This window comes from Macaca thibetana, chromosome 10 (assembly GCF_024542745.1).
Source record: "Macaca thibetana thibetana isolate TM-01 chromosome 10, ASM2454274v1, whole genome shotgun sequence".
Taxonomy (NCBI): Eukaryota; Metazoa; Chordata; class Mammalia; order Primates; family Cercopithecidae; genus Macaca; species Macaca thibetana.
Window position 1 is genome coordinate 41728058 of NC_065587.1, and position 26750 is coordinate 41754807.

A 26750-nucleotide genomic window follows, 5' to 3' on the forward strand; every position below is an offset into this window, starting at 1 on the left:
TTCTATAGGGTCACTTCTGTTCCCCAACGTCATCTCTTCGGGAAACGACGGTCATGAAATTTGTCCTTCAGAGTGTTTTTGTTTTTGTTTCTTAAATCGGGAATTATGTGACAAGATGAGAATCTGTTTTTCTTTTGGCCAATCAGAAGGTCAGGTTGTACTGGGGCCCCGCCCCACGGCAACCATTGGCTGCAGCTTCCTGGCCCTGCCTCTCAGGTGGGCTTGAGCTCTGCCCATGATCCTGACCCCATGGCCCCACGTGGCCCAATTCACTTGTCTGCTGCTTCCTTCCCAGCCTCTGAGTTTTAACCCCTAGAGAATTTCACAGTCCAGGGGTCCCCCGTGTGCCCCACAGCAACCTCTGCTGACGTTTCCTCTTTTTGCAGATATATGGAGAAAATAAAGACACAACGTCTTTTCCATCAAGATCTGATTTAAGGGTGAGCTTCTATTCGGAGATACAATTTCTCTACCTTCTCAGTTAAAAATGGTCTTCTTCTTCTTCTTTTTTTTTTTTTCTTTTCCTTATTTTATTTTATTTTTTGAGACGGAGTCTTGCTCTGTTGCCCAGGCTAGAGTGCACTGGCGTGAGCCAGGCACACTGAAGCTTCCGCCTCCTGGGTTCAAGCAATTCTCCAGCCTCAGCCTCCTGAGTAGCTGAAATTACAGGTGCTCACCACCACGCCCAGCTAGTTTTTGTGTTTTTAGTAGAGACGGGGTTTCGTCATGTTGTTCAGGAGAGCTCAAACGATCCGCCCCCCCTTGGCCCCACAAAGTGTTGGGATTACAGGCATGAGCCCACCTTGCGCGGTACAAATGTTCTTTTATGAGATAATTGTGACAGTGAATGAGTGAGTCTAGGGGTGCTTTTTCTGTAAAGGCCCAAAGTAAATACTTTCCATTTTGCAGGACCTGAAGTGTCTGTTGCAACTAAGCGCTGCTGTTGTAGGGCAGTAGTAGCCACAGACCATATGCAACAAGTGAGGAGCTGTGTGCTGGTAAACCCGAATTTACAAAGAGGTTTTGGGCCGACTGTGGCCTCTGGGCCATCGTTCGTCTGCTGTTGATCTAATAGATGGTAGTGGTGGCTATATATTTTTAAGTGTTCTTCACTAGCAAAACCCAAAATTTAGCAATGGTAGAAGTTACTAGTCCCTGTGGTAGACATTCCAAGTGCTGATGAAGATTTCCTGTCCCCTTGATGTTAGGCAAGGTCAGGTGACTTGCTCTGGGCTATGAGATGTGAGTAGAAGCAATACATGTCACCTCCAGGCTGAAGCATTTCCAGGCTGTTGTGCACTGCAAACAACAGCATCCACCATGGCCCACACTGTGTGCCATCACGGCTGTCTCTACCAGAGGTGTGCATCGCAGTGTCACAGTGCCTGTTCTTTCACGGAGATGATGGTGCTGGTGGAGGGTGAAGCAGAGTTATGCTGAAGGATGGTTGGGGAGGTGGGTGGGGCAGAGGAAGCCGAGACTTGTGCATGGGCTGGGCTGTGAATGAATGCTGTGGTCACTGACTTGCCTGTGAATGTGACGAGAAGCAGAGGTGTGTTGGAGTGGGGGTGGGGAGAGTGGGGGTGGGGTGGGGAGACACCTGCTGGAATTGAGAGTTTCATTTTCGACATGTCAAGTCTGACATGTCAAGTCTGAGATGCCTTTTAGAGATCCAGGTGGAGAAGTCACAAAAGCAGTTGGAAATATGAGTTTATTTCAGAAATTATCAATTGGGGGCTGCTGGCTTATTTGGTTTAACTTGGATAATATTTATTTATTTACTGAATACTATTTATTTATTTATTTATTGAGACAAGGCCTTGCTCTGTTGCCCAGGCTAAAGTGCAATGGCACGATCATAGCTCACTGTAGCCTCGACCTCCCTGGGCTCAGGCGATCCTCCCACTTCAGCCTCCCAAGCAGCTGGGATTACAGGTATGCACCACCACACCCTGCTATTTTTTTGGTGTTTTTTTGTGGAGAGGGGTTTCACTATGTTGCCCAGGCTGGTCTCAAACTCCTAGGTTCAACTGATCCTCCTGCCTCAGCCTCCCAAAGTGTTAGGATTACAGGCGTGAGCCACCACACCTGGCTTAGTAATAATTTAAACATTAAACATTTTAAAAACATTTTAAAATTGGGAGATTTTACATTTATAAAGTCCAAATTGTTTGGCTTTAATAATATTTAAACATTAAACATTTTAAAAACATTTTAAAATTGGGAGATTTTACATTTATAAAGTCCAAATTGTTTGGCTTCCTTTGGAAGCTGGAAAGATCTGGCTGTGCTGGCTCCTACTTCCCCAGGCAGTGACCTGTGGAGCTGAGGGGCGGCTGCCCTCTCAACAGGACATGGGTTCTACAATTGCCATTGTTTCTGCCACACCCTGCAGGATCCTTGAATTTGCATGTCTGTTACCATTTATTGTTTTGTTCAGGATTCAACTTTCCTTGTAGTAGAGAGAAATCCTGACTCTTTCTCCATACTCATGTCTCTACTGAAAGTTGGAAAAAAACAGTGCAAGAGAGGCATGTTTTAAAGAAAGGAGAACAGCATATACTTTTTTCTTGCACTTGCTGTGTGTTGGAGGATAACCTCTGCTGTAGCAGCCAGCAGATGAATTTGAACTGACGCCTGGGAGTGCAGCTGCCACCTGGTCTCTGCACCCCCGAGATCGGGATGGGCCTGGCACCATCTTAGTGGTTCCTTTGGCTTTCATTGGTGCAAGTATTGGAATGTGCTTTGTATTTTTGAATAATTATTTTATAAAAATGAGTAGGGAAAACAAGAAATTGCTAAAACCAGAGATGATAAGTAAAGGTGTCTCACACCACTGTCATTGTTCCCATGATGAATGTCATTGCACAACATGGCATATCCGTGGCCTATGTGGATGCTCAAGGGAGGCAAATCCAATGGCTTCTTGTTTAGTCTTCAGATTCAACACCTCTAGAGAACGGTGTTGAGCTGAAACATGGCACTCACTATTACATCTAAGGCAAGGGGAATGAGGAACTTTGTCAAAATGTTTTCTCTTTATGAGAAGAGAAGCTCCCTAGTGACATATATGAGGATTGCTAGGATTTTCAACACTTAACCTTTGTACATGTTTTTAGCAAAGCATTATATTTGAACATTGGAGGTGATTGTAATTTTATCTATCTATCTATCATCTATCTATCTATCTATCTATCTATCTATCTATCTATCTATCTATCTATCTACCTACCTACCTACCTACCTACCTACCTACCTACCTACCTACTTACCTATCTAATCTATTTATTTATTTATTGCCCAGACAGGGTCTCGCACTGTTTCCTAGGCTGGTCTCAAATTCCTGACTTCAAATCATCCTCCTGCCTCAGCCTCTCAAAGTGTTGGGGTTACAGGCATGAGCCATTGCGCCTGGCCTGTAATTTTATTAGAATACGATATTGTGGAGATTCGATGGGACTTGACTGTCTCAAGGGCTAATGACCTGACTCCATCACCAGCAGTTTCTTCCTTCTTTTAATAAATGTTGAACACCTACTATGGTCTGGGCGTTTTCTTAGACACTGTGTATGTAATGGTGAGAAAAGTCAAACTTGATACCTGGAATACCAAATTACTAAGGGAGTCAGATATTTGTAAAAATATCACACAAAAAACACAAAAGTTCTGGGTGCCAAACTGTTATGAAGGAGTGGTATTTGTTGCTCCAGTGGTGTGGAAGGTGTGGCAGGGCAGAGAAAGCTGCTCTCAGGAAGGGCTACCAGCTACCAGCTACCAGCTGGAGATGAGTGGGAGGGTGGTGGTGAAAAGGAGAAGGAACTGTTGTGGGGTTTGGGATTTTATTTTGCTTTACATATAAGCTCGTAAGTTAGAGTGCTACTGATTCATGGATGCTGGCAGAAGACACGAGACTCCTGGATCAGAGACAAAGGACTTCATGACTCACAGCACAATAAGTAGCCTGCGCTTCAGCATGTGTGTTCCCTTGCCCTCAAGTCCCATGGACGACGTGGTGGGTTTGTGTTACAGTTGAGGAACGCGGAGCTTGGGAACCAACCATTTCATAGCAAGCAGGAAGAAGGCCTGCCCTTTGTGTGGAGGGAAACATTGCCTTGTCCCTAAAGGATGCTGGCTGCAAACACAGCCCTGAAAAAGGGCCCCAGGTGAAGAGCAGTCAGGGACTCGCATCCTGGGCACCCGTGGTGCATTTGTTTTCATTTTTTTATTGCTGCTGTAATAAATTACCACAAATTCAGGGGCTTAACACAGCACCCATTCATCATCTCACAGCTCTGTGGATCAGAAATCCAGAGGGACCTTGCTGTTCTCTGCTCAGGGTCTTACAAGGCCACAATCAAGGTGTCAGCTGCCTTGACTTCTTAGCTGGAGTTTCTGGGGAGAACCCACTTCTCTCCCATTCAGGTGTTTGCCAGAACACAGCTCTGGTGGCTGCAGGATTGAGGCCCTGTTTCCTTGCTGGTTGTTGGCCAGGGGTGTTTCCAGCTTCCTGAGGCTGTGGCTGCCTCCTCAGGAGCTCTGCTCCAGCCTCAAAGTATCAATGACAGGTCACACCCCTCTCATGCTTCAATGTCTCTGACTTCCCTTTCTGCCACCAGCCAGAGAAAATGCTCCACTCTTAAGAGCTCATAGGATGACACTGGGTGATTACACTTGGATAATCCAGGCTCATCTCCGTGTCTTAAAGTCAAAGATGCCACAGACCCTAACATAACCATGGCAATGACATCTCCCCATAGTCACAGTTTCTGGGGATGATGATGTGGAATGTTGGGTGTGCAGTGAGGGCACTTTTAGAACTCTACCTCCCATGCCTGGCAAGAGGTGTAGGTGTGTGAGAGATCCCTGGAGGACAAAGGTGAGCTCTGGGCAGAGGGAGCAGCCTGTGCCTCGTCTGTGCATGGTTCCCTGTGAACTTATGTGATGCTCAGGTGGTTCTGTGGTGGCTCTGGAGTCATGCAGAGGAGGATTTGAGATCTGGCTCCACTGCTGTGTGACCTTGAACAAGTCACTTCACCTCATATTGCTTCTGTTTCTCCCCCTCAAATGGGCACTTATACAGGATGGAGGATGCAGGGTTGCCGTGAAGGTGGAATGAGTTTAGCACAGTATTTGGCTGCTGGGAGCAGCCTGCTGGTCTGCAGATGCCGGATGGACCGCCCTCCCCCCAAAACCTTGTCCGATGCAGAGGGACAGGACGCACACCGGGAGGTAGGAAAAGTTGATTACTTGCATCATGAGGCTTCCTGGGGAGAGCAGAGCAGACTTCCCAGCAGGTTTGAAAGCGGTTGGAGAGTACAGGGAAAAGAGGCTGGTTGGGGTGTTTACGGGGGCTGGGGTGGGCCTGGAGGATGGCTTGAACGGCTCCATCATGCCAAAGGGAAGAGCACCTGGGCTTTCTTACCAGCTTCCCCAAATGTGGGGCAGAGGGACAGATTTCAAAGGAGTCAGCAGGCAGACATGAAAAAGTGGGTCAGACTCTTTAATACGCGGACATTTGGTAGGACCCAATAAATGTGAGCCATTGTTTTTGTATCCTCCTCCCCAGTGGCCGTCCAGCAGCAGCCCAGGTTCAGCCCTGGCCGTGCACCCCGCCTGCTGGGCACCCTACGTCCAGGGCCTCTGGTGGGGCCGGCCCTGCCCCATAGCGCCATGCTTCCCACAGCACGAGTGGCTACTCCTTCCCTCCTGGGTCAACACTGCCTGTGTATTCTCAAAGGACAGTTATAGTCACACATCGAGAAGCAAGATTTACTTCCTAATTAAAAGGGAGCTTTCTGAACAGTAAATCAATCAATCATGGCCATGCACAAACACTCAGACAACAGTTGCTTACACTTGTGTTTAATTTCTCAGGGGGAGCAAGCAGCTCTCTCTGGGTGCCTGGGATTCCAGGTCTGTGGCTTACCCAAGAGCCCTCATTTGAATTTCATCTAATCAGAATCATTACCCACCCATGAAGAACACAGCTTATTAACCACACGATCATCGTCTAAAACTAAAGCTCTGTCAGGTCACCTCATAGTCATGCAATTAGGCTCAGCAAGCATAAAATCCAGAATTATTTTGAGACCCATTTTTAAAGTTTAAACAAATGGTCCCAGAAAGATATTAAACAGTATTTTTTCTGTGGATATCAGAGAAGTTTAATTTATTTTGTGTTATTTTGAAGGAGCACTCAGCATTCTATTGAGCCCTGGCAACGGCCAGATTTAAACACGGATAGGTGCTGAAATAAATGTAGTTCACTTAATTGAAAAGCCTGCTGACGGCCTAACTCTATGGGCGGCAGAATCACATTCATTAACAAAAACAACAACAAGAGCAGCAGCAATAAAAGTAGCACCAGCCAGCCTTTGTTGAACCTCTTGGCCACACTAGATGTTTCAGCAGGTACTTTACCACCAGCGTCTCTTTTGATCTTTACTCTGTTTCTGAAGAATCTCTTGCTTTGCTGCAAGAGAGGAAACTAACATTGTGTCTGCACATCTGCTCTCTGCCAAGCCCTTTCCCCACGCATCCTTCCGTCACCCCCGTGGGTCCCCGTGTCACAGCTGGGGAAGGCAGAAGTCTGAGAAGTCCAACCACCTGCCCAAGGCCACACCCCTGGAGTGGGGAGTGTCGGGATTTGAACGCAGACCAGCTCTACTCCTGAGTCTCCTCCTCCCACCCGCTCTGCTGCCCCTCCTTTTCCGCTGATTCAAGAGAAGGCATTTCCAGCCCTTGGTGGGCCTCTACAAATAGTTTTTAGGTGACAACTTGGGGCTAGGGGTTGTGGATTATTTTTCTGGCTCTGTCCCCAAACTAAAAATGACAAATGTCACCTGGAAGGCTGATCCAGCTTCTGTAATTTTTTGAAACTTAAATAATTTTTACTGATACCTATGAGTAAAAATCGGGTCCTCATATATTGGTGGATCATGGTCTTCTCAGTCCCTTGTCCTGGGAACATCTCCATTGAGCTTCTCATGCTACTGCAGGTGGCTTAATCAGAGAAAGGGAGATGGTGAGAGACAGAGAGAGAGAGAAGGAAAAGGAGAGAGAGAAAGAGAGAGAGAGAGAGAGAGGAGCAAGCTGGCAAGATGGAAGTCAGTCTTTTGTAACCTAATCTGGGAAGTGACAGCCTATCACTTTTGACATATTCTATTCATAGAAAAGAATCACTACATCCTACCCACCCTCAAGGGGCAAGGACTACCCACGGGTGTGAATATCAGGAGGTGAGGATCCTGGGACCATCTCAGAGGCTGCCTGCCACATTGGCCAAAGTGAATTGAAGCTCTCTGATAATTACAACCACCCATGAGGTCGTGAAAACTTCATTTTCAGGTTCTGTAGCGGGCTTGTTTTGTTAACTCTCTTTACCACGCAGCTTCCATTCCCCCTACTTTTGGGAACCACCTCCAGATTTCCATCTGGGGAGACGTCTTCCTCCGGTTTGACTTATGTGCCCTGTGTGCGGTGGCCTACTCCATCTCAGGGGTGGAGCCAAGGACTAAGCCAATCAGTGCACTTCATGTATTGGGCCACATTGATGGGTTCAGGAAGGGACATGTTACCCAGTTGGAGTCAATGACACTTTTGTTGGGAATCCTGGGAAACAGCCTCTGGGTGTTCTTCCTGTTCTACTTGATGCTGAAGGCAAGAGAAGTGGGGAGCTGCTGCACCTTTGTGACCACGAGGCATGTGAAGTTCCGGTGGATGTTGCACTGCCTCCTACTGCAGAGTCATGATGCAGTGTGGGAAGGGATTGGCTTGTTCGGCCCAAGGGAGATAAAGCCATGATTTACTCAGGAATGAGGACGCGATTCATTTCTGGCCAGTGAGATACCCCAGAGGAGTTGCAGGGATGAGTGGGAAGCCCTTCCCTCTTTCTATTGCCAGAGGTGAACAAGAAAGCATGTGTGACCTGGGCCGCTGACAGTGTCCCAGCCAGGAAGAAAGCCAGCCTTTGACGAGGCTGGTGCTGGGAGTGGCATGGCTGAGCGAGGTGGTTAAAAGCATGCAGATCCTTGGGACTTTAAGTTACTAGACTAGCCCTGGTGCTCTGCCTACCTCGGGGCTCCCTCTTTGTGATCTAAGAAATTGCCTTATCATTGCAACAATGCTGAGCCATGTTACTTGCAGCTGAAAGCAGTCGGATAGACCAACCTGAAGGAAATTAGAGAGCAGGAAAACCCTGGGTCTTGGTGATATTGTTTGAATCCCTGATCAAGCTGTGCCTGAAACCAGACCTACGTTTGAGTTTTCCAGTTACATAAGTCAAAACGTTCCTTTTATACTTAGACTAGGGGTTCAGTTTCTTCCTCTTACAACCAAGAGAGTCCTGATCCAAGTTCATAATTAAAGGCAGATCCAAAAGAACCAACCTTACAGTATTTTCTGTTGATGGAAACATTTTATGTCCAAAATCTCTTATCAGTTTCAATTTCTAAAATGCTCTAAAACCTAGAAATATTCTCATTAGTTTGACACCAAGACACATTTGTTGGCAAAACCTGAACCAAACTCATATGTGGCTCCTTTGAGTCTTTATTTCAAAGTGTGAATATTCCTAAGTTTTGCTACAAAATATTAGTGGATTTCATTTCAAGGGGCTGCCTCAGACCTTGCCAGAGGGGTTATATATAATATATAGCATATGCAGTTTCTAAAATGTACAAAATTGTAAATTCCCCAACAATCTGGTCCCAGGTTTTGGGTACGGAAAACCCAGAGTCCATCATGACAGTAATACTGAGGTGTGGGTCAACGTGTAAGGGACGAGCTGTGTTTTCCAGTAATTTTGTTGTTTAGTTGATCATGTCATTTTCTTCTAACTCAAACTTAAAGAGTTTCTAATTTGTCTTGGGCTGAAATGTGCTTGTGACAGCATCTATTCCGAGTCTCCAACCTAATTATGTTTTGCATCATTTCAGAGATGGTTCATTTTGACTGAGGCCCGTCTGGTGGTTCATTGCTGTGATGTATTTCGGCATCACGGACGCAGGTTCACCAGCCTCGTCTCGACCTTGGAAATGTTGTGGTATTTTACAGTGTGTGGTGACATTTATGGGCCCATTTGGACACCCACAAAGAGGTTGATTTCCATAGATTAAATGTCAAGTTTGAAGCCATCCAGGGTAATTGAATCCTTGAATGTTGTCCACTTCGATTCTCAGCTGGGGCCGTTGACTGGACATTTGTGCTCTGTTACAAACTCACAGGTGCAGCCCAAATTGCTTAATGCCAAAAGGTCATTCTGTGAGTCCAGGGGGAGGGTGTCAGTAGGGAGGACGATGGCATTGGAGTTTGATACCTGCAGAAATGTTGCCTCATTTTTATTTCTTTAAATGCAAGCACTTATGTGGTTAGTTGGTGAATACGTTACTGGGATAGAAGAAAAAAAACCCCACCAACTAAGACTTCCTAGATGTCAGTTAGTTTAAAATATGTAACCATCTATGTATTGACAAGAACAAAAGGCTAAAAAAAACTTCACTGTAATGTTTTAAGTAGGAATAGTTTTAAAGGGCATTAAACACATGTACATAAACTTGGAGTGAGCTTCATTTAAATTGAAGGGTAGCAAAAAAGCATCAAATAATTTCTGAGATACTGAAAGCTATTCAATTGCTGATTGTCCAGAGAACATGTGTATCTTCAGACTTTGATCTGAGTCTCTTGAATTTTTGTCCTTAAGGAACTGAAGTTAAATGGATCCAACATGGGTACACCCACATCCATTTCCTCCACTGGTACGCTGTGGCCAGGAGGTGAGGGCCAGCCTCAGAGGCCTTCCTCATTGGGATTTCTGGCTTTCTGCAGGTTCAGCTGTCCACACAGTGGCATGGCTGGCTCAGCTCCACTCTAATCATTTCCACTGGCAAGATCTGCTGACCAGTCTCCCTAAAAGTCAGGGCTGTTGGTCAACACACACCGGTTAGTGAAAACCAGGGTGAAAGTTAATTCACCCCTAAGTTTCAGAAGGGTAAAAATGGACATGTTGATTTCCTGTCCAGGCTAGGGGTCAGGACAGGTCAAGGGAGCCACCTTTTGGGCTAGATTTTTGCTGCCACCTGTTGTGGGCATGCAGATGACATGAATGATGAATCCTAGATTTGTTTTGTGATCAAGAATTAGAACAAACAACAACCTGCCATTGGAGGTTCATTCCCCACTCAGGCGGGTGCTGTCTCTGCTCTGGCAATGGGGCAGTGCTGAGACAGAGATCAGTACAAAGCAACCCTGCTTTCCGGCCACTGCTTGACTGTGGTGGAGGTGTCTGATCACAAGAAGGGACAAATGTTCCTCCAAGGGCAGATGCTTTGCCTGCAGCAATGACTTGGATGCCAAAACATTAGGATTTAATAGGGACAGGCTTGGCCAAGCATTCAATTGTTTAGTCTACATCAGGCTAAACCTCTGGGTGATTAGAAACATCTTTGGGGTTTGCGGGGCCACGTGATCTGTCTGTTATAGACTCAGCCCGGGTCAAGACCAATGAAAGACACATGGTCAGAGAAGGATGTTTTCTGAGTAGGGGAGGAGAGGAGGAGGTAATATCTGCTCAAGGCTATATTCATTTCCTGGGGCTGCTGTACCCAGTACCCCAAATGGGGTGGCATAAAGCAACGGAAATGTGTTCTCTCACCATTTGAGAGTCCAGAAGTTTGAAGTCAAGGCATCGGCAGGGCCATGCTCCCTCTGAAACCTATGGGATAGAATCCTTCCTCGCCTCTTCGTGGTTTCTTGTGGTTTGCCTGCAAATGTTGGCATTCTGTGGCTGGTAGACACATCCCTCCCCTTTCTGCCTCTGGCGTGGCATGGTGCCCTCTCCTGCATGTCTGTGTCTCCATAGGCTGTGTCCCCCCTGAGTGTCACTCTCTCCTCTTCTCATGAGGACACCGATCACACTGAATGAAGAGTCCACCCCTCTCCTATAAGACCTCATCTTCATCTAACTAATCACATCTGCAATGACCTTATTTCCAGGTAAGTTCACCTCCACAGGTACTGGACGCTAGGACTTCATATCTTTCTGGGGGACACAATTCATCCAAATACCTTGCTTCCCCTTTTCTCAGAACCTAAAGAGCCATGATGTTTCTTGATGGCCGTGGCCCCTATGCCCAGCGATGTGTGTGGGCACCATACTCAGAGGTAACGACAAGATTCCTTGAAGGGCTGTTCTCTTGGGTATCAGCTCTTCTGGGCTGGGCAGCCCATACCAACCTAGGAGTTTCCCACTTTGGGGTTGGAGGAGGGGTGTGGGGAGACACAGCACCATCTAGGTGACTGGGAGAAGGCTTCTGCTATGCGGCTGTGTTCTCAGCACTGAGTAGTTGGTGTCTGCAACCAGACCCTTGGAAAGAGGAAGGCAGGTAGCTTTTATAGAGAACAGAGTCCCTGAATAAGAGAAGCTCTTCTGCTGGGGCTTCTGAGATTTGGGGGCTCTGAGCCCAGAGCTTGCAGGGGAGGGCCCAGATTTCATAGGAATTCTGTCCCCTGGTATTTAGTGACCCTCAAATCATGGAGTCCCTTTAGGAACATGCCAGAGGGGTGGCAGCCAGTGTTCAGAGCTTAGAGGACTTAGGTTCTCACAGGGATTAGCGGAGGGATTCCTGGGTTGGCTCCAGCACACCCACCCGTGGCTGGACAGGAAGGTGAACAGGACATGTTTGGGTGGATGGGCCTTGTAAATGGGTCCCACCCAATGGAAGTCCCCTCAGGCCCCATCAGCCACATAAATGGAGAAATCCATCCCAGGAACAGCGAGGCCTGACCAACAAAGGGGAGGAAGGCCTGTGCCTCCATGGAGGGCGGGTAACTGAACACAGACCCTCCCGCCCTGTCTGCGCCGGGTCTGAAGAGTGCGCCAACCCCCTACTCCTTGGAAATGAAACACAAACCAGCTCCCACAGGCTGCTGCAAACTCTGCTCTCCTACTTTTTGGGGCCCAGTTCATGAGGCCTGAGGACATGCTGACTTTTCCTTCTGGCCAGGTGGATGCTCCATGTCCCCAGCCCCCATTTGTAGGAGGAGGAGAAGAGAGACAGCTAGGCAGTGTTTAGAAAGAAAATGGTAACTGTGGGGTTGATGTACTTGGGGCAGGAAAATGGCCCAATTGGGCAGCCCGGAGCTTTCTGTGCTGGACTGGGGGCGGCCGGGACAGGTCAGCAGGAGCGGTTTTCTTAGAGGGATTGGGAAGCCCATTTTCTCCTGTGAATCTAGGCCCAGTGGCAAACCTTGGGCTCATTCCTGCCTTTAAAGCTGTTAAATAACTGCAGATCTCTTGAGCAAGGAGAGCCAAGAGATTCTCTAAGTGTTTTATTCTTCCTGAAAAACAAGCCCAGGGATATCTGGATAGAGAAACACCTGATCAACAAGTTTGTCACAAATAAGGATGGTGATAGGTGCAATGGAAAGCTACATTGAAGGACCTAAACAAATATTTTTAAAGTTGAATCACTTTTTTTTTTAAAAGCCCTGCGCAGAAATTCCCAAGGTATCAAAAACAAATGAGAGAAGCCTTATTCTTATATCAGCCAAGAATGGGTGTGGACGTGAACATTCTGGAAGGGAGACGCTGATGAGTTAAGAATGTCTAAGGCACACTTTGTGTTCTTTGCAACATCCCATGGGCAAGTACGCAGGGGACTGTGTCCTCGGGATTCAGGGGAGCTCTTCCTTTGCCTGGCATGGCCCTGGTGCCTGGTGACCGACATGCACCACCCCTGGGCAGAAGCTCCGCCTGGATTCAGTGCACGCCCTGCTTGGGCCAGCACAGCTCTCGCGCAAAAGCACCTTTGCAGCTTCTGATTTCATCGTCCAGCTCTAGGCACTTGTTCAGGCCTGGCACTGCAGATCTCCAGCCGATGAAGCCCTGGGTGGTCTGTGGGACTGGCGGGGATGGAAGGACCTGGAATGGAAATGCAGGGGATTTAGTGACTTTGGGCCACAGAGACACGAGGCATCCAGCATCGGCATGTGAGGCAGGGGTGGAAAAGACAAAAAGAAAAGCCAGCCTCCCTGATGTGTACTGAAAACAAGCACATTCCAATCGGCTGGACTCAGAGGCTCCCATCTTTCCTGGAAGTGATGAACATCAAACACGTTTCTTTATCGTGTAATGTCTAACATATTTAATTCATGACCTCCAGCAAAATAATTTTTATTTGGTAAGAAAGCAAAAAAAAAATATGCAGAAATATCAAGTACAACAGTTCTCACTGCCTTTTATAAAATATATGGCACTATTGTCAGATGGCATTGTGGCAGGCGTACATCACTCTGTTTCGATGAGAAGGCTCTACGATATGCGTCTGTATAAACACACACACTCCAAACCGTAGAGATCACAGGAATGAAAAGCAATTGAATTTAATTTTAAAAACCAAAAGTAAAATGGGCTTCTATCTGGAATGAAAAAACACAACTTCATTTATCAATTCCTTGGACAGATTTGACATTTTTGGAAAATGAGGGTAAATGTTTAGGCAGGTTTTCCCCTTCTTTTGAAATAATCTGTTCTGCTCTTATAAGGGGATTTGAACAAAGGCAACCGTACGGGACATTTGTTCTAGCAGAAGAACTGAGATAAAGAGGTTTACTATGCTTGGGGTTATGAGTTCACTTTTACTAATGGAACCTGCCGGTGAGGCGGTGGCAGGAAGGGATGGTCCCAAGTGGGCTGGCTGCTGCTGTGGATGAAGACCCTTAACATATGCTCTTGATGAACTCCTAAAATTAGTCTCCTGCAAGGCTACATGTAGGGTGGGTCATCAATGAATGCCAGAAGCTTCTTTGAACCAGCTACGAGCAGAATTGTTCAGAAGGGAAGCAGCTCTCAATTCTGTTTGTCCAGCCAGGCCTTTGGGAGCACACAGACTAACTTCCAAGTCTTTATCTAACTTGTAAAAGAAATGCAGTTGAAATTCACTGTGAGACATCATGTTTCACCCAGCAGAGGGGCAAAAAGATGAAAACGCCACTGTTAACAAGGCATTATAGGAGTAAGGGCGATACGGCAATTATCTTTTTTTTCCGTTTTTGAGGCAGAGTCTGGCTCTGTCACCCAGGCTAGAGTGCAATGGCACGATCTCAGTTCACTGCAACCTCTGCCTCCTGGGTTCAAGTGATTCTCCTGCCTCAGCCTCCTGAGTAGCTGTGATTACAGGCATGTGTCATCGTGCCCAGGTAATTTTTATATTTTTAGTAGAGACGGGGTTTCACCATGTTGGCCAGGTTGGTCTCGAGCTCCTGACCTCAGGTGATCCACCTGCATCGGCCTCCCAAAGTGTTGGGATTATAGGTGTGAGCCACCACGCCCAGCCTGGCAATTATCTTTTGAAAGTGCAGATGCAAACACCCTTTGACCCAAAATCTATCCTGAGGCATTCATTCTAAAATATCCTGATAGCTACACACGTACACACCCATGGTGGCGCAAGGGATGCCTTGTGGAGCTGTTTGTAATAGCAAACGATTGGACATAAGCTGCATATCCACCCATGGAGGCTCATTCACTATGGCCCATCCACACCGTGGTGTGTCATGCAATGGTTTAGAAGGATGAGATAAACTTCTAAGAGAAAAGAGGTGCACGAAACTATTCAAAGTATGGGACAAGCTATATAATAAGAAAATGAGGCCAGAGGCCCATGGATGTCCTTGTCTATGCAAGAGTGCATGCCAAATGGGTGACAGTGGCTCCAGGGGTCCAGAGGGAAGGAGGCATCTCATCGAATGGCCTTTTAGGTATCAAGGTTACCTATTAAAAAAAATAAATATTGTTTTTAAGTTGTAGGGACTGCTAACGTGTCACCAATGTATACTTGGCCATGGGAAGGTGAAGAAAGGTGGAAGAAAGAAACCAGTTACCTATGAGTGAGAACATGCGGTTTTTTTTTTTTTTTTTTGAGAATGATGGATTCAGCTGCATGTCCCTACTGACTCAAACGCCCATGGCTGCATAGTATTCCATGGCATGTGCCACATTTTCTTAATCCAATCTGTCACTGTGGCATTTGGGTTGATTCCCGTATGTTTATTGCAGCACTATTCTCAGCTGGAAGAAAGAAACCAGTTACCTTTTTTTTGCAAGATGGAGTCTTGCTCTGTCGCCCAGGCTGGAGTGCAGTGGGTGATCTCAGCTCCGCCAGCTCCGCCTCCCTCACGCCATTCTCCTGCCTCAGCCTCCCAAGTAGCTGGGACAACAGGCACCCACCACCACGCCCGGCTAATTTTTTGTATTTTTAGTAGAGACGGAGTTTCACCGCGTTAGCCAGGATGGTCTCGATCTCCTGACCTCGTGATCCACCCGCCTCGGCCTCCCAAAGTGCTGGGATTACAGGCGTGAGCCACTGCGTCCGGCCACCATTACCATTTCTTGGGCAAGAAAGGAAGTTTGGAGGGAAGCAGAGGCTGGGGACCTTTCTCACCTGAATCAAAGTTCTTTTCCTTACCCCTGCCACCCCACAGGCTCTGTCTGGTGAGTGTGGCTTTAACAGCTGGCCCTTGCTCCTAGACAGGAGTCTCTCACAGGAAAAAACCATGTTTCGGTTTGTTTTGGTGCCTGAATGGTTCCTCCCTGCTTCCCATTCTCCAGGAGGGGCACCTCTCTGGTATCTAGGTGGGGGCACTTTCTTTGGAAAGAGAATAACTGTGGTTGTGCAGAGCAGGCCCAGGGAAAGTCCAGCCTCATGGGCAGGCAAGGGATCTGTGGGGACAGCGTGTGGCTGAGGGACACTATAGACACTAAGCAGATCCCACCATATTCTTGGGATGGAGGTGGAGGCAGGGAGTTGGCAGAATTAAAGCCTAGCTCTGGAAAAATGTCCGACCTACATCCCAGTCTGTCTTCCTCTGTTCTCTGGCCAGCCCAGTGCTCTAGGCCACAGGAGAGCGAGCTCCCTAAATGGGTGCATTTCATCTGAACAGTCACCTTTGTAGGCACTAATTCCAAGCAAATGACAGACCCAGAGCAAATTGCTGTGTCTACAAGGGTGTTCCTTGCAGGATTATTCTCCCAAATCTCACGCCGGATACAACCTCGATGGCCAGGGACAGGGGGATGGTTAAATCAATGATGACAGATCCACACAGTGGAGAAAAACACAACCATTAATATAATAGTGATTTAGAGTGCTTTTTTTAACTGCATGGAAAGATGCCCAGGGTATGTTGTTAAGTGGAAAAATGAGATTACAAAGCAGCCTGTGTAGTTTGATTTGTATATGTGTGTGTGTGCACAAGTGTGTGTACATACATATACATGGACATACATTTGAGGAATATTTGAGGGTAACATTTAAAAGCAGGGCTCTGGAATCAGACACACTTGCTGTGTGGCCGGGGAAAGGAATTCAGCTTTTTTTTAGCTTCAGTTTTCCCATCTGCACAATGGGTTTGAGGATGATAGTATCAGGGGCTGCAGCGGAAATAAGATGAGACAGCCCATGTGAAGCGGTCAGCATGGTGAGCGGCTAAGAGATAATAACAAGAGCTTGAGCTGGTGAGGTGGTTACTCTTACAGGTCGAGGGACGTGTAGGAAAACCTCTGGAAGGAACACCCCCAAAACGTTAATCATGGGTAAGAATCTATATGGGAGTTGTAATTATCTTATATTTTGCTGTATTTCTAAATAGTTTTTAGCAGTGGCTCTATATTGCTTTATATTTGGGGGAAAAACTGTCAGCATGACTCAGTGGAGCACATTCATTCGTTCATTCATTCATTCGTTCATTCATTCATTCATTCATTCGTTGGCGCTCACAGATGCTTGCCCACCAAATGCTCACTGCTTGCCAGCTACCCCATCAGACCACGAGCACGCCAGGCAAAGGGCTGCAGCTGAGCTCCCCTTGCCTTGCGGCCTTCATCTTGGGTTTTCATTTGCTCTCCCCATCAGCACGCAGAACCACCTTCTCCGTAGCTGGGCAGAGGGTAGAACCCCCGACCAAAATGACAGACCCATGAGACATATGGAGCTCAACAGTTTCTAGAGGGATCTGAGCCATGTCCACCACGGTGCAGGCTTCAGGTGAGAGCATCGTCTAAGACCTCTCTTCTCTGGGTTTGCCCGGTCACTCCTGTCCCTCTCCCCACAATCTTTTCTCCACTTAGCAACCGGAGCCATCTTTCCAATAGGCAGGTCTCACCCTTCCACGATCCTGCTTACAACCCTCCAGTGGCTTCTGCTCTAAATTGGACTCCAATTGCAATCCTTCTTCTAGCCTGCCCACTTCTCCCTTCATATTTCTTCCTATCCCTTCATATCCTTTCTCTGCCCACACCTTCTCCTCCTGCCCCCACCCTCCACCCAAGCTCCCACCACATCACCTTGCCTTGCTGTTTCTGAAACATAGCAGCCTGTGTTCTGCCTCAGGGCTTTCATACATGCTGTTCCCTGTGCCTAGAATACTTTTCCTAGGGCGGGTGCCTGGTCATCCGTCAGTCCTCAGCTCAAAGGGTACCTTCCCTGACAACCTCGCCCTCTCTTATCCTGTGACGTACCACCGACCTGTTTCCTCCATGGTGCTAGCACAGCATGTCCAAATGGTGTTGATTTTCTTGGTTAATGTTGGTTCTCTAGACCCAGACCTGTGGGCTGGGGTCTTCTCTTCTTGTTCATTACTGTTTTCTCAGCCAAGCTATTGCACCTTAGTAATAGCTGACTGTCATCGGCACTCTCTAAACATGCTGGGCACCCCGCTGAACCCTGGCGGCACTCCCTGAAGTAGGTACTTCATTAACCTCCATTGTATAAGAGAGGCAGGGGAGACACAGAGAGGTCAAGTCACTTGCCCAAGACCACACAGGAGGTGAGCAGCCTAACAGCACAGGGATCGGGTGGTCTGATTCCAGAGCCCCCACCTGGACCTGCCCTGCCTTCCTGCCCACCCCCCGGAAATGTTTGCTGAAATGATGCATGAAGACCCCGTGTTTTCCTGCCCTCTCTCTGCTTCTGCAGAGCAGGAGGTCATGGCACTCGCACATGTAGACTTTAGCCTGGAATATTTCCCATGGCTGGGTTTGGGAAGGGCGTGGACCTGGACTCTGCACCTGGCACCGCTGTGCTCTTACCTTCAGCACTGGCTTTGTACATCTGGAGCCATCGGTTTCCCTTGGGGCTTATTTCTTACTTAGGAAAATGAGTATTTAAAAACAACGTTTCGAACCTTGATGTACTTCTCCACTGGGGTCACCGGCCGGATGCGGAAACGCTCAGGAAGCTCGATTTTGGGCTTTGGGGTGGGGAGATCTTCTTCACACTTGATCAACTGAAACAGAATCCCCAGAGACAGGAAGCCTCAGATGAAGCTGGGGGAAGTGTCCTCCCCATTGCTTCCCCTAGAAAGCACATGTTACAGACACAGAAGGGAGGCATGGAAACAGGAGGCAGAGGCTTGTCTTAGTTAGGAAAGTAGGGTGGGAACCTCAATGCAGGCCTGCTGCACCCAAAGCCGAGACCCATCTCCGTCCCCTCCTGCTGCTCACTGCAGCCTCCTGATTTACATCCCCTGTGGGGGAATTTGAGAAAATGTTACCATTTATGGACTCAAATTTTTAAATGCCGAAAAGGGTTGAGTGTAGTGGCTAATGCCTGTAATCCCAACACTTTGGGAGGCAGAGGTGGGAGGATTGCTTGAGGTCAGGAGTTCAAGACCAGCCTGATCAACTTAGCAAGACCCCATCTCTACAAAAAATACAAAAATTAGCTGGGCATGGTGGCATGTGCCTGTGGTCCCAGCTATTTGGGAGACCAAGGTGGCAGATTGGCTTGAGCCTGGAGGTGGATGCTGCAGTGAGCTGAGATCACACCACTGCACTCCAGCCTGGGTGACAGATCCAGACTGTCTCAAACAACAACAAACAAACAAAAAATGCCAAAAAGTTTTCAGGACCAAATTTTAACATATTAGAGGAGAGCCTCCACTCCCCCTTTTAATTTTTAAAGCAAGGTCAAGTTTTTGAAAACCCAATTTAATTACATATAAAGAATATTAATATAGACTCTTTATGCATATTATATTAATAAGAACTCATTCTATGCATAAAATTTCAAATTGTGGTACCTTCCAAGATTAAAAACAACCTCATTAAGAACAGCATAATTGCAAAGCTAGTCGGGTGGGATGAATTACAAATGGGGTTAACACTGCTGTGAATCATGGATGCTTTGAATGATGCGGTATTTTAATTAATTCTGCATCTCTTGTGTTCTGTCCTGAAGTTTGAGAGGTTGCAGATTGGTGGCCACCACCCCACCAGAACCCACAGCAGCATTTCATTTCTAGACTCAGAAGATTTCATGTAAACATCTGGCTTTCTGGACTCTCTTGAGTGATGGGAATATGCAGTTGGCCTTCCCATATGGTTGCACTTGTCTGGGCTCATGCTGGCTGCCTCTTTGGACAGGACCAGTGGCCTCTTTGCCTGAGTCTCCCCCCCTTCTGATTAATTATGCTTGGCCTTGTCTCCTGTTTCTGTCACCTAGCTGGTCCCTGTAGACTTCTGGACTTGTGATTTTTAGGGAATACTGACAGCATTTTCCCAAGAATCCTTCGTATGTCACTTGGCTTCCAGGCCGGGCAAGGTGTCCATGGCCTTCTTGTATCTGCACCTCGCAGTCGCTCAGTTAGGCAGGTGAGGACTCTCATCCCACTTTACAGATGGGAAGTCTGAGGTCAGGTGGCCGTGGCGTCAGACCCAGCCGCTTCTCACCTGAGTGTGGTCCTTATCGGTTGTGTGACTTTGCAGGTCTTGGAGCTCAATTTCCTAATTTGTAAATGGGCATAAGACAGCACCTGTCTCTGCACCGAGGTTCTTGTCCAGATTTGATCAGCTGGTTCTGCCGAAGCACCTAGAACATGCCTGGCCTGTGGTCAGTGCCCAGGAATCTGTGAAAGGCAGGAACCTTCTGGTTTCGGAGTTAGTGATCTTTGCCTACAACATGCTCTTTAATTTTATTCTTGCAAATTATAGACTTTGTAATCATTCATTCTTTTAAATGATTGATTCTATAACCTCGGGGCTCATAAAATGTTTACCTCCTCAAAAGGGGTTGTTAAAAACCCCCATTTCTGGGGCCAGTTCTGCCGTGCTTCCGATTCAGCCTTCAGACGGTATTTCCTGAAAAAGAAAGTTTCTGAGTGCTGGGCAACATGGAAAAAGGTTCAAGGGTTCTGTGGGGGACATTTCCACTCTCTACGGACATTGACTGGACAGTGGTTCTGCACCAGGAATGGAGTGAGGAACCAGAGAGTGTGAGAACCTCTGACACCGAGCACCTCCCGCCAGCAAGGGAGACACGCGGCTGACGAGAGAGAGATGCTGGTTGGCTGTTACGGCTGGGAGGGTATGCCGGGTAAGGGCCGGTCTGGGGCCGATTCTGCCTGAGGAGGTTTCTAGGTACCAGACCTCTTATCTTGGAGGCCCTTATGACATGAAATTTAAGGAGGTGCAAAAGTAAAGGAGGCGCTCACTCCCTGCTTCCTGCAAGTGCAGAGACAGCATCTGCATAACCTTGACATGGAGCATTCCCTAAATATTGCAGCCCAAGTGCCTCACTTTCCCATCCTGATCTGGCCTTGCTTTTGCTCCATGCTAATGTCGTTTATATCTAACTACCCACGAGCTGAGTGGCATTGCAGTTGACGAGCTTACGTGCCACATTTTGTGAACATTGAATTAAACACTGAGTCATTTTGAGTTTTCTAGTTTCTTCTATTCTGGAAGAAATAGAATATTCGATATTCTTCTATTCAATATCAGCATATCCCCACCCCCCAGTTTTGGAGGCCCTGGTCAACTCTTTGCCCTGGGCATGAGCATCTAAGGCAGAGTCTATTTCAATCAAGATGTAACATAAGCCACAAATATGAGCTGCATAAACAATTTTAAATGTTCTATTAACTACATTAAAAAGAACATAAGAATAAACAGGTGACAGTCTTTTTTTTTTTGATGGAGTTTCGCCTTTTTTTGCCCAGGCTGGAGTGCAATGGCATGATCAGCTCACTGCACCCTCCGCCTCCCAGGTTCAAGCAATTCTCCTGCCTCAGCCTCCTGAGTAGCTGGGATTACAGGCGTGTACCACCATGCCTGCATAATTTTGTATTTTTAGTAGAGATGGGCTTTTGCCATGTTGGCCAGGCTGGTCTTCAACTCCTGACCTCAGGTGATCCCCCTGCCTCGGCCTCCCAAAGTGCTGGGATTATAGGTGTGAGCCATGGCACCCGACTGACAGTCATTCAAATAATCTTTTTCTTAAAAATAAATCTTTGTAATTTGTTGTGCAATTTACACTTACAGTTTAATCCCATTTGGACCAGTTACAATTTAAGTGTTCAATAACCACGGGCCCTGTTGAAAGGGGAAGGGCCATTTAGATTTGGGTCTTGGAGGATGAGTGGAAGTTTGTCTGGTGAAGAAGAGAGGAAGGGGCATTTCAGACAGGAAACAGATTCGCTGTGGTAGCATCTCCTATTGGGACGCTTGGATAAAGATTTTGTAAAAAATAGGTGTGCATTTTATGCCAAATGATAAAGTTTTTCTATTTATGAGAATGATATAAAGTTTTCCATAAAATAAATTTATGAAGTGAAAGCAATTGAAAGACACATATGAAGTGACTAATATAGGTTTTACAAGGAAATGGTAAAAATTATAGAGAGGGTAAATAGGATAACTGAAGTTTAGAAGGTAAACACGTATATATTGTTGTTACTACAACTTACTTGCATCTAAATCAGTAACTTCCCATATGAGTTAAATCTTCAAAGAGATGCAATGATACGTAGCAGAAAACATGCCAATTAAAATATCCATGACAAATGTCTGCTAGACATACATCTTTTAGAAAATGGATGTACTTTAAAGTTAAAATATATTACTTAAAAACCCAGGAAAATCAGGGAATTTTCATGTATTTCATTCAAATTGAACAAATATTAGGATTTTTGCTTTTTTTTTTTTTTTTTTTTTAAATTTGGCCAGGCACGGTGACTCCCGTCTATAATCCCAGCACTTTGGGAGGCTAACGCGGGTGGATCACGACATCAGGAGTTCAAGACATGCCTGGCCAAGATGGTGAAAGCCCGTCTCTAATAAAAATACAAAAAAATTATCAGGGCGTGGTGGCGGGCGCCTATAATCCCAGCTACTCGGGAAGCAAAGGCAGAGAACTGCTTCAACCCAGAAGGCAGAGTTTGCAGCGAGACGAGATGGTGCCACTGCACTCCAGCCTGGGCCGCAGAGCAAGACTCCATCTCAAAAAAAAAAAAAAAAAAAAAAAAAAAAAAAATCAGTTCTAAAAACATGAACACATTCTGGTTGGATGCTGAGGTTTGAAGAAAAAAAAAAAAAGAAAACAAAAAACATGAACACTTTAGTTGGATTTCAACAAGCAAATCTGTGCTGATTGTTGAAAGCCAATCTCTCACGTCTTCCTGGTGGGCCCAGCAGGAGAGGGAGAAGGAAAGGCACTCCTGTCGCTCTCATGTCCCTAACACTGACCCCTTTCCTCAAGGCCCCTGACCATCCTCAGCGCACACCCCTCGAGTTTAGTGGTTGACCACCTCCTGGACTTGGTGGGGAAACTGAGACCCCAGGTGTGGACACTTCAGGTGGGAACAAGAGCCCACCGCGTTACCGGATCCCAGGCGTTACCAGATCTCATCCTGAGCCACAAGGTTCATGCGTTCAGCGGCCGCTGTGCTGAGCGGTTTCTGCGCCATGAGGCCTGGGGGCTCCGTGCGCCCCGCTAGCTCTGGCCCTGGGCTCAGCGTCTCGCGTCTCCTGGAAGACCGGTTGCCAGGCAACGCAGGACTCGGAGGCGGAGATGGCGCAGCACCTGGCGAGGGTGGGGTCGCTGTGCTTTCGCTGCCTCGCTTGGGTGCGGGCTTGCTGCCATCCTTTGCTCACGTTTGGGCCCTTCGTCCACCTCTCAGCCCGTTTGCTCCTCTGCGGAAAACCTCGGGGAAACCTTCAGACCTAACACCCTAACCTTCTTTGAAAATTTAAATCCGCAGTGGAATTATGCACACCTAGAAGTGGACAAACTTTCAAGTGTACAGAGCTTAATTAAGTATGTCAAAGAGAAGGCTCGCCTGTAAACACCACCTGGAGATTAGAAAACAAATCATTGCCAGCCTCACCCAGCGGCCCCCAGAGCCATCGTCCTCCCTGGCTCTCATTGATTTCCCTCTGCAAAGATTAGCTTTGCCATGATTTGAACTTTGTGTGCGTGGAAACATCCAGATGTTCTCCTTTGTGCCTGGCTGCCTTTGCCCAATGTCATGATTGACAGAGCATCCCCATTGCTGTGAGTGGCCCTAGCGTTCATTTCTGCTCCTGAACAGTATTTCCTAATGGACGTTGCATTGAGTTTTTGGCCACCACAAAAGTGCTGCTATAAATATTACAGCACATGTGTTTGGAGAAAATATGCATTTTAGTTGGCGTCCACTCTTTGTAACAATCCCTAAATGAAATTCATGGATAATGTTACCTCCGGACTCCACCACCCCACACTCTTTTTCCCTGCCTATAAGCAGTAATCACTCTATCGTTGGGGTGCTCAGCCAGTGTTTGTTGATTGACTCATTGACCCCCTAGGTTTCCGCCATACCCCATTGTTGTGGACCTAGAGCTGGAAAATGGCTCTGAGACAACAGCAAGGGGAATCATCTACACGAGGTAGGGGGACATTTTTCTGGCTTAGCAGCCATGAGATGAGCAGATATCCAGAGCCTGCCTTGGGGAACTGAGAGAGGAGGAAGCATGATTCAGTTGAGCTACATGTTACCTCCTAGATAATTACCAGGGCACTGGTCTGGGAGGACGCCAGTGTGTGTATCCACCACTTAGGTATCTGAGACTCTCCCTGGTTCATCTCCATGGCCTCTTCCCTTATCAACAGATTTGTACTTTTGTGCGGTGTTTAGAGGGGGGCTCAGCTGGTGTGTTTTCCCTCATAGCACATGTTGCTTTTCTTGGTTGTTGGAAATGCCTGGCCTACGCCCAGTATTGGGGTGGTCCCAACTGTCCCTCAGCTGGATTAGTGAGTGGGCAAGCAGAGGCTGGCATTGGAGCTGAATTGATTAATTAATGAATATATAACATCCCAGACCCACGGCTGAGCCAACTGCAAGCTAGTGGGCTAGCAAGAGGGTGGACAGATCTCTAGGCAGGAAGCTGGGGTTTTCTTCCTGGACTATTCTCCAAGGTCACCATTCTTACAACAGAGGGGAAGATATTCTGGGAGGAAATAAGTGGATGGCTAGGAAGAATGATCCATTATGTAGTAAGAACAAATTCTGCTTTCCTCCTTGGGAGGTTTTGAGACATTTCTGTTAAGATGATTAATTAAGACTAAATTCATTAACAGCGCCAGACACTGAGGGTTCCTTCATCCTATGGATGTGTGTTGAGAGCTTTTGATGTGTCTGGTGCCAGGAGGGAGTCAGACCTGCAAGGTCTCTGCTTCCCTGGAGCTGGCACATCGAGTGGGAAGACAGATAATGAAGCCAGGAAACAAATGCACGTGTGACCTGGTGCCAGGGAGAGAGGCATGATGCGCTAGGAAGAGAGTCGCACCAGGGCATGAGGCCAGCGGGGGCAGGGACAGGCCAGGGGCTGCGGGGCTGTGTTAAACAGGCGGTCAGGGAAGGTTTCTCTGAGGAGGAGACATGTGGGTACACATCTGGTGTGGAAGATCAGAAGAATTTCCCACAGAGCGGGTGGTGCAGGGCATAGTTCTCCAGGCAGAACCAGCATGGGGTGTTTGAAGAATGCAAACGAGGCCAGTGCAGCTGGAGGGTTCCACAGAAATGAAATGGGTGCAGAAATGGAGAAGCAAGCACTCTGCGATCCAGGAGTGTGATCTAGCAGGTAAGCAGATGTGAATGCAACTAAATGATAACGCAGCCTTATATATGAAATGTAGTAGGGTATATGTGATTCAGAGCCAGCCCCAGATGAGACAGAAGAGGACAGAGGAGGTGATGAATGAGTTGCGTTTTCAAGGATGAGTAAGAGTTTGCTGGTCTTCTCCATTCTCCTTGGCAATATCTGCACAGGGTAGCCTGAGTCCAGGACTAGAAATGGGTAGAGTACTGGATAAACGGCCAGGTTTTGGGATCCAACATAGCTCAGGTCTCGGGTTTGCCGTGTGCCATCTCAATGACCTTGTACACATTGCTTAACAACTCTGAACCCCCATTTCCTCATCTGGAAAAGGGGATCCTGACTACACCTCCCACTTGTAGGGATCTGCGGAGGCTGAGAGGAGCAAAGGCAGAGAGCTCTGCAGGAGCCTGACAGTAGGGCTCCCAAACAATGGAGGGCTTCACTCCTGGTTTACCACATTTGTCGCCAGGGTACAGGCAGGTCCCTCAATCTAAGACACTAAGATTTGGGGGAAGATGTGGGGAGATGGAAATGTGGCTTTGGGTGGAAGTGGGGTTTGCTTCTTGAGCATGTCAGTGTTGAAGGAGAGGCTGTGGATGACTGGTGGCTGGAGGCTGTCCCCAGCAAAGGCTGGGTTCCCTTTTTCTCAAGAGGTGAGAGAGGACACAGAGCTGCACTCACCAGGGACTGCTCCTCTGGGCTTTGCCCTGAGGCTGAGGCTGTCCTGGTCACCCTCAGGGCACCAGCGTTCCCCAGCCCCTGCGGGGCACTTCCCTGCCTGCTCTGATTTGATGGTGAGAGGATCTGGATCTGTGTTCCCAGCAAATCTCATGTTGAATTCTAATCCCCAGTGTTGGAGGTGGGGCCTGATGGGAGGTAATTGGATCATAGGGGTGAATTTCTCATGAATGGTTTAGCACCATCCCCTGGGTACTGTCATTGCTATTGTGAGTGAGTTCTTGCGAGATCTGGATGTTTAAAAGTGTGTGGCCCCTCCTCCGGCCCTTGCTCCTGATCCGGTCTGTGATGTACCTACCTCCCCTTTTCTTTTGCCTCGATTGCAGCTTCCTGAGGCCTGCCCAGAAGCCAAGCAGATGCCAGCGTTGTGCTTCTTGTACAGCCTGCAGAACTGTGAGCCAATGAAACCTCTTTTCTTTATAAATTACCCAGTCTCAGGGATTTCTTTGTAGCAATGTGAGAAGGACCTCATACAGATGGTCACAGCAACCCCTTGCAGAGGGCTTTGTGACTATTTTGCAGAAGGGAAAACGGGCTCGGTGAGGAACCCTGGCCTCGGAGGGCAGCCCTTCTTCCTTCCTTCCTAGGGGCAGAACTCCTGAGGAAGATGGGGAGCCGACATTTCCGGGTCTTCCTCGCTCTGGTAACTAGGGAAGATGTCTTTATCTTCCGAGATGACTTTCAAGGCTGAAGCATGACTGTCAATTTCGGCAGTAAGTGAGGGTTGAGGAAGCAGTGCAGGTCAAGCTTTTTCTGAGGTGGTGTCTATGTAAAAGGCAAAGTTTCACCTTATGGCAGCACTGGTGGGGCCATATTGGAACCTGCCATACGTCACTGCAGCTGACACACAGACCTAGACACCCTGAGATGCCCACCTTCTGGGTCTCCCCTGAGACTCCTTTGTTTCAACCAACTATGAACAGAGCCACAAGCTCGCTCTGTCCAATCAGGATGTGCGTTATTAATCCTTCGTTAGCAGAACCACCGGGAGCCCCTCTTCCAACCACTGAAATACATCTCCCACTTGGCGGTAGGGCCGGATTCAGCAAATAAAAATACAAGATGCCCAGTTAAACTCGAGTTTGCATGGGGCTGTACT

General features: G+C 47.5%; 1 protein-coding gene across 1 annotated transcript; it reads right to left on the reverse strand.

Moving 5' to 3' along the window:
* Window positions 1-12451: 12451 nt before the first annotated feature.
* C10H20orf85 (chromosome 10 C20orf85 homolog) lies at window positions 12452-22803 on the reverse strand. The gene is made up of 4 exons (XM_050745624.1): window positions 22673-22803; window positions 20053-20134; window positions 18181-18282; window positions 12452-12919 (listed from the first exon to the last, which is right to left on the reverse strand). The coding sequence occupies exons 1-4, from the start codon at window positions 22738-22740 to the stop codon at window positions 12758-12760; spliced, it is 414 nt and encodes a 137-aa protein (XP_050601581.1). The 5' UTR covers window positions 22741-22803; the 3' UTR covers window positions 12452-12757.
* Between the last annotated feature and the right edge of the window lie 3947 nt (window positions 22804-26750).

Coding starts and splice junctions, on each gene's coding strand:
- C10H20orf85 (XM_050745624.1), bottom strand. CDS start 22,740: ATGGCGCAGAAACCGCTCAGCACAGCGGCCGCTGAACGCATGAACCTT. Junction 20,135..22,672: donor GTGGCTCAGGATGAGATCTG/GTAACGCCTGGG, acceptor TTTCTTTTTCAG/GAAATACCGTCTGAAGGCTG. Junction 12,920..18,180: donor CAGTGGAGAAGTACATCAAG/GTTCGAAACGTT, acceptor TTTCCATTCCAG/GTCCTTCCATCCCCGCCAGT.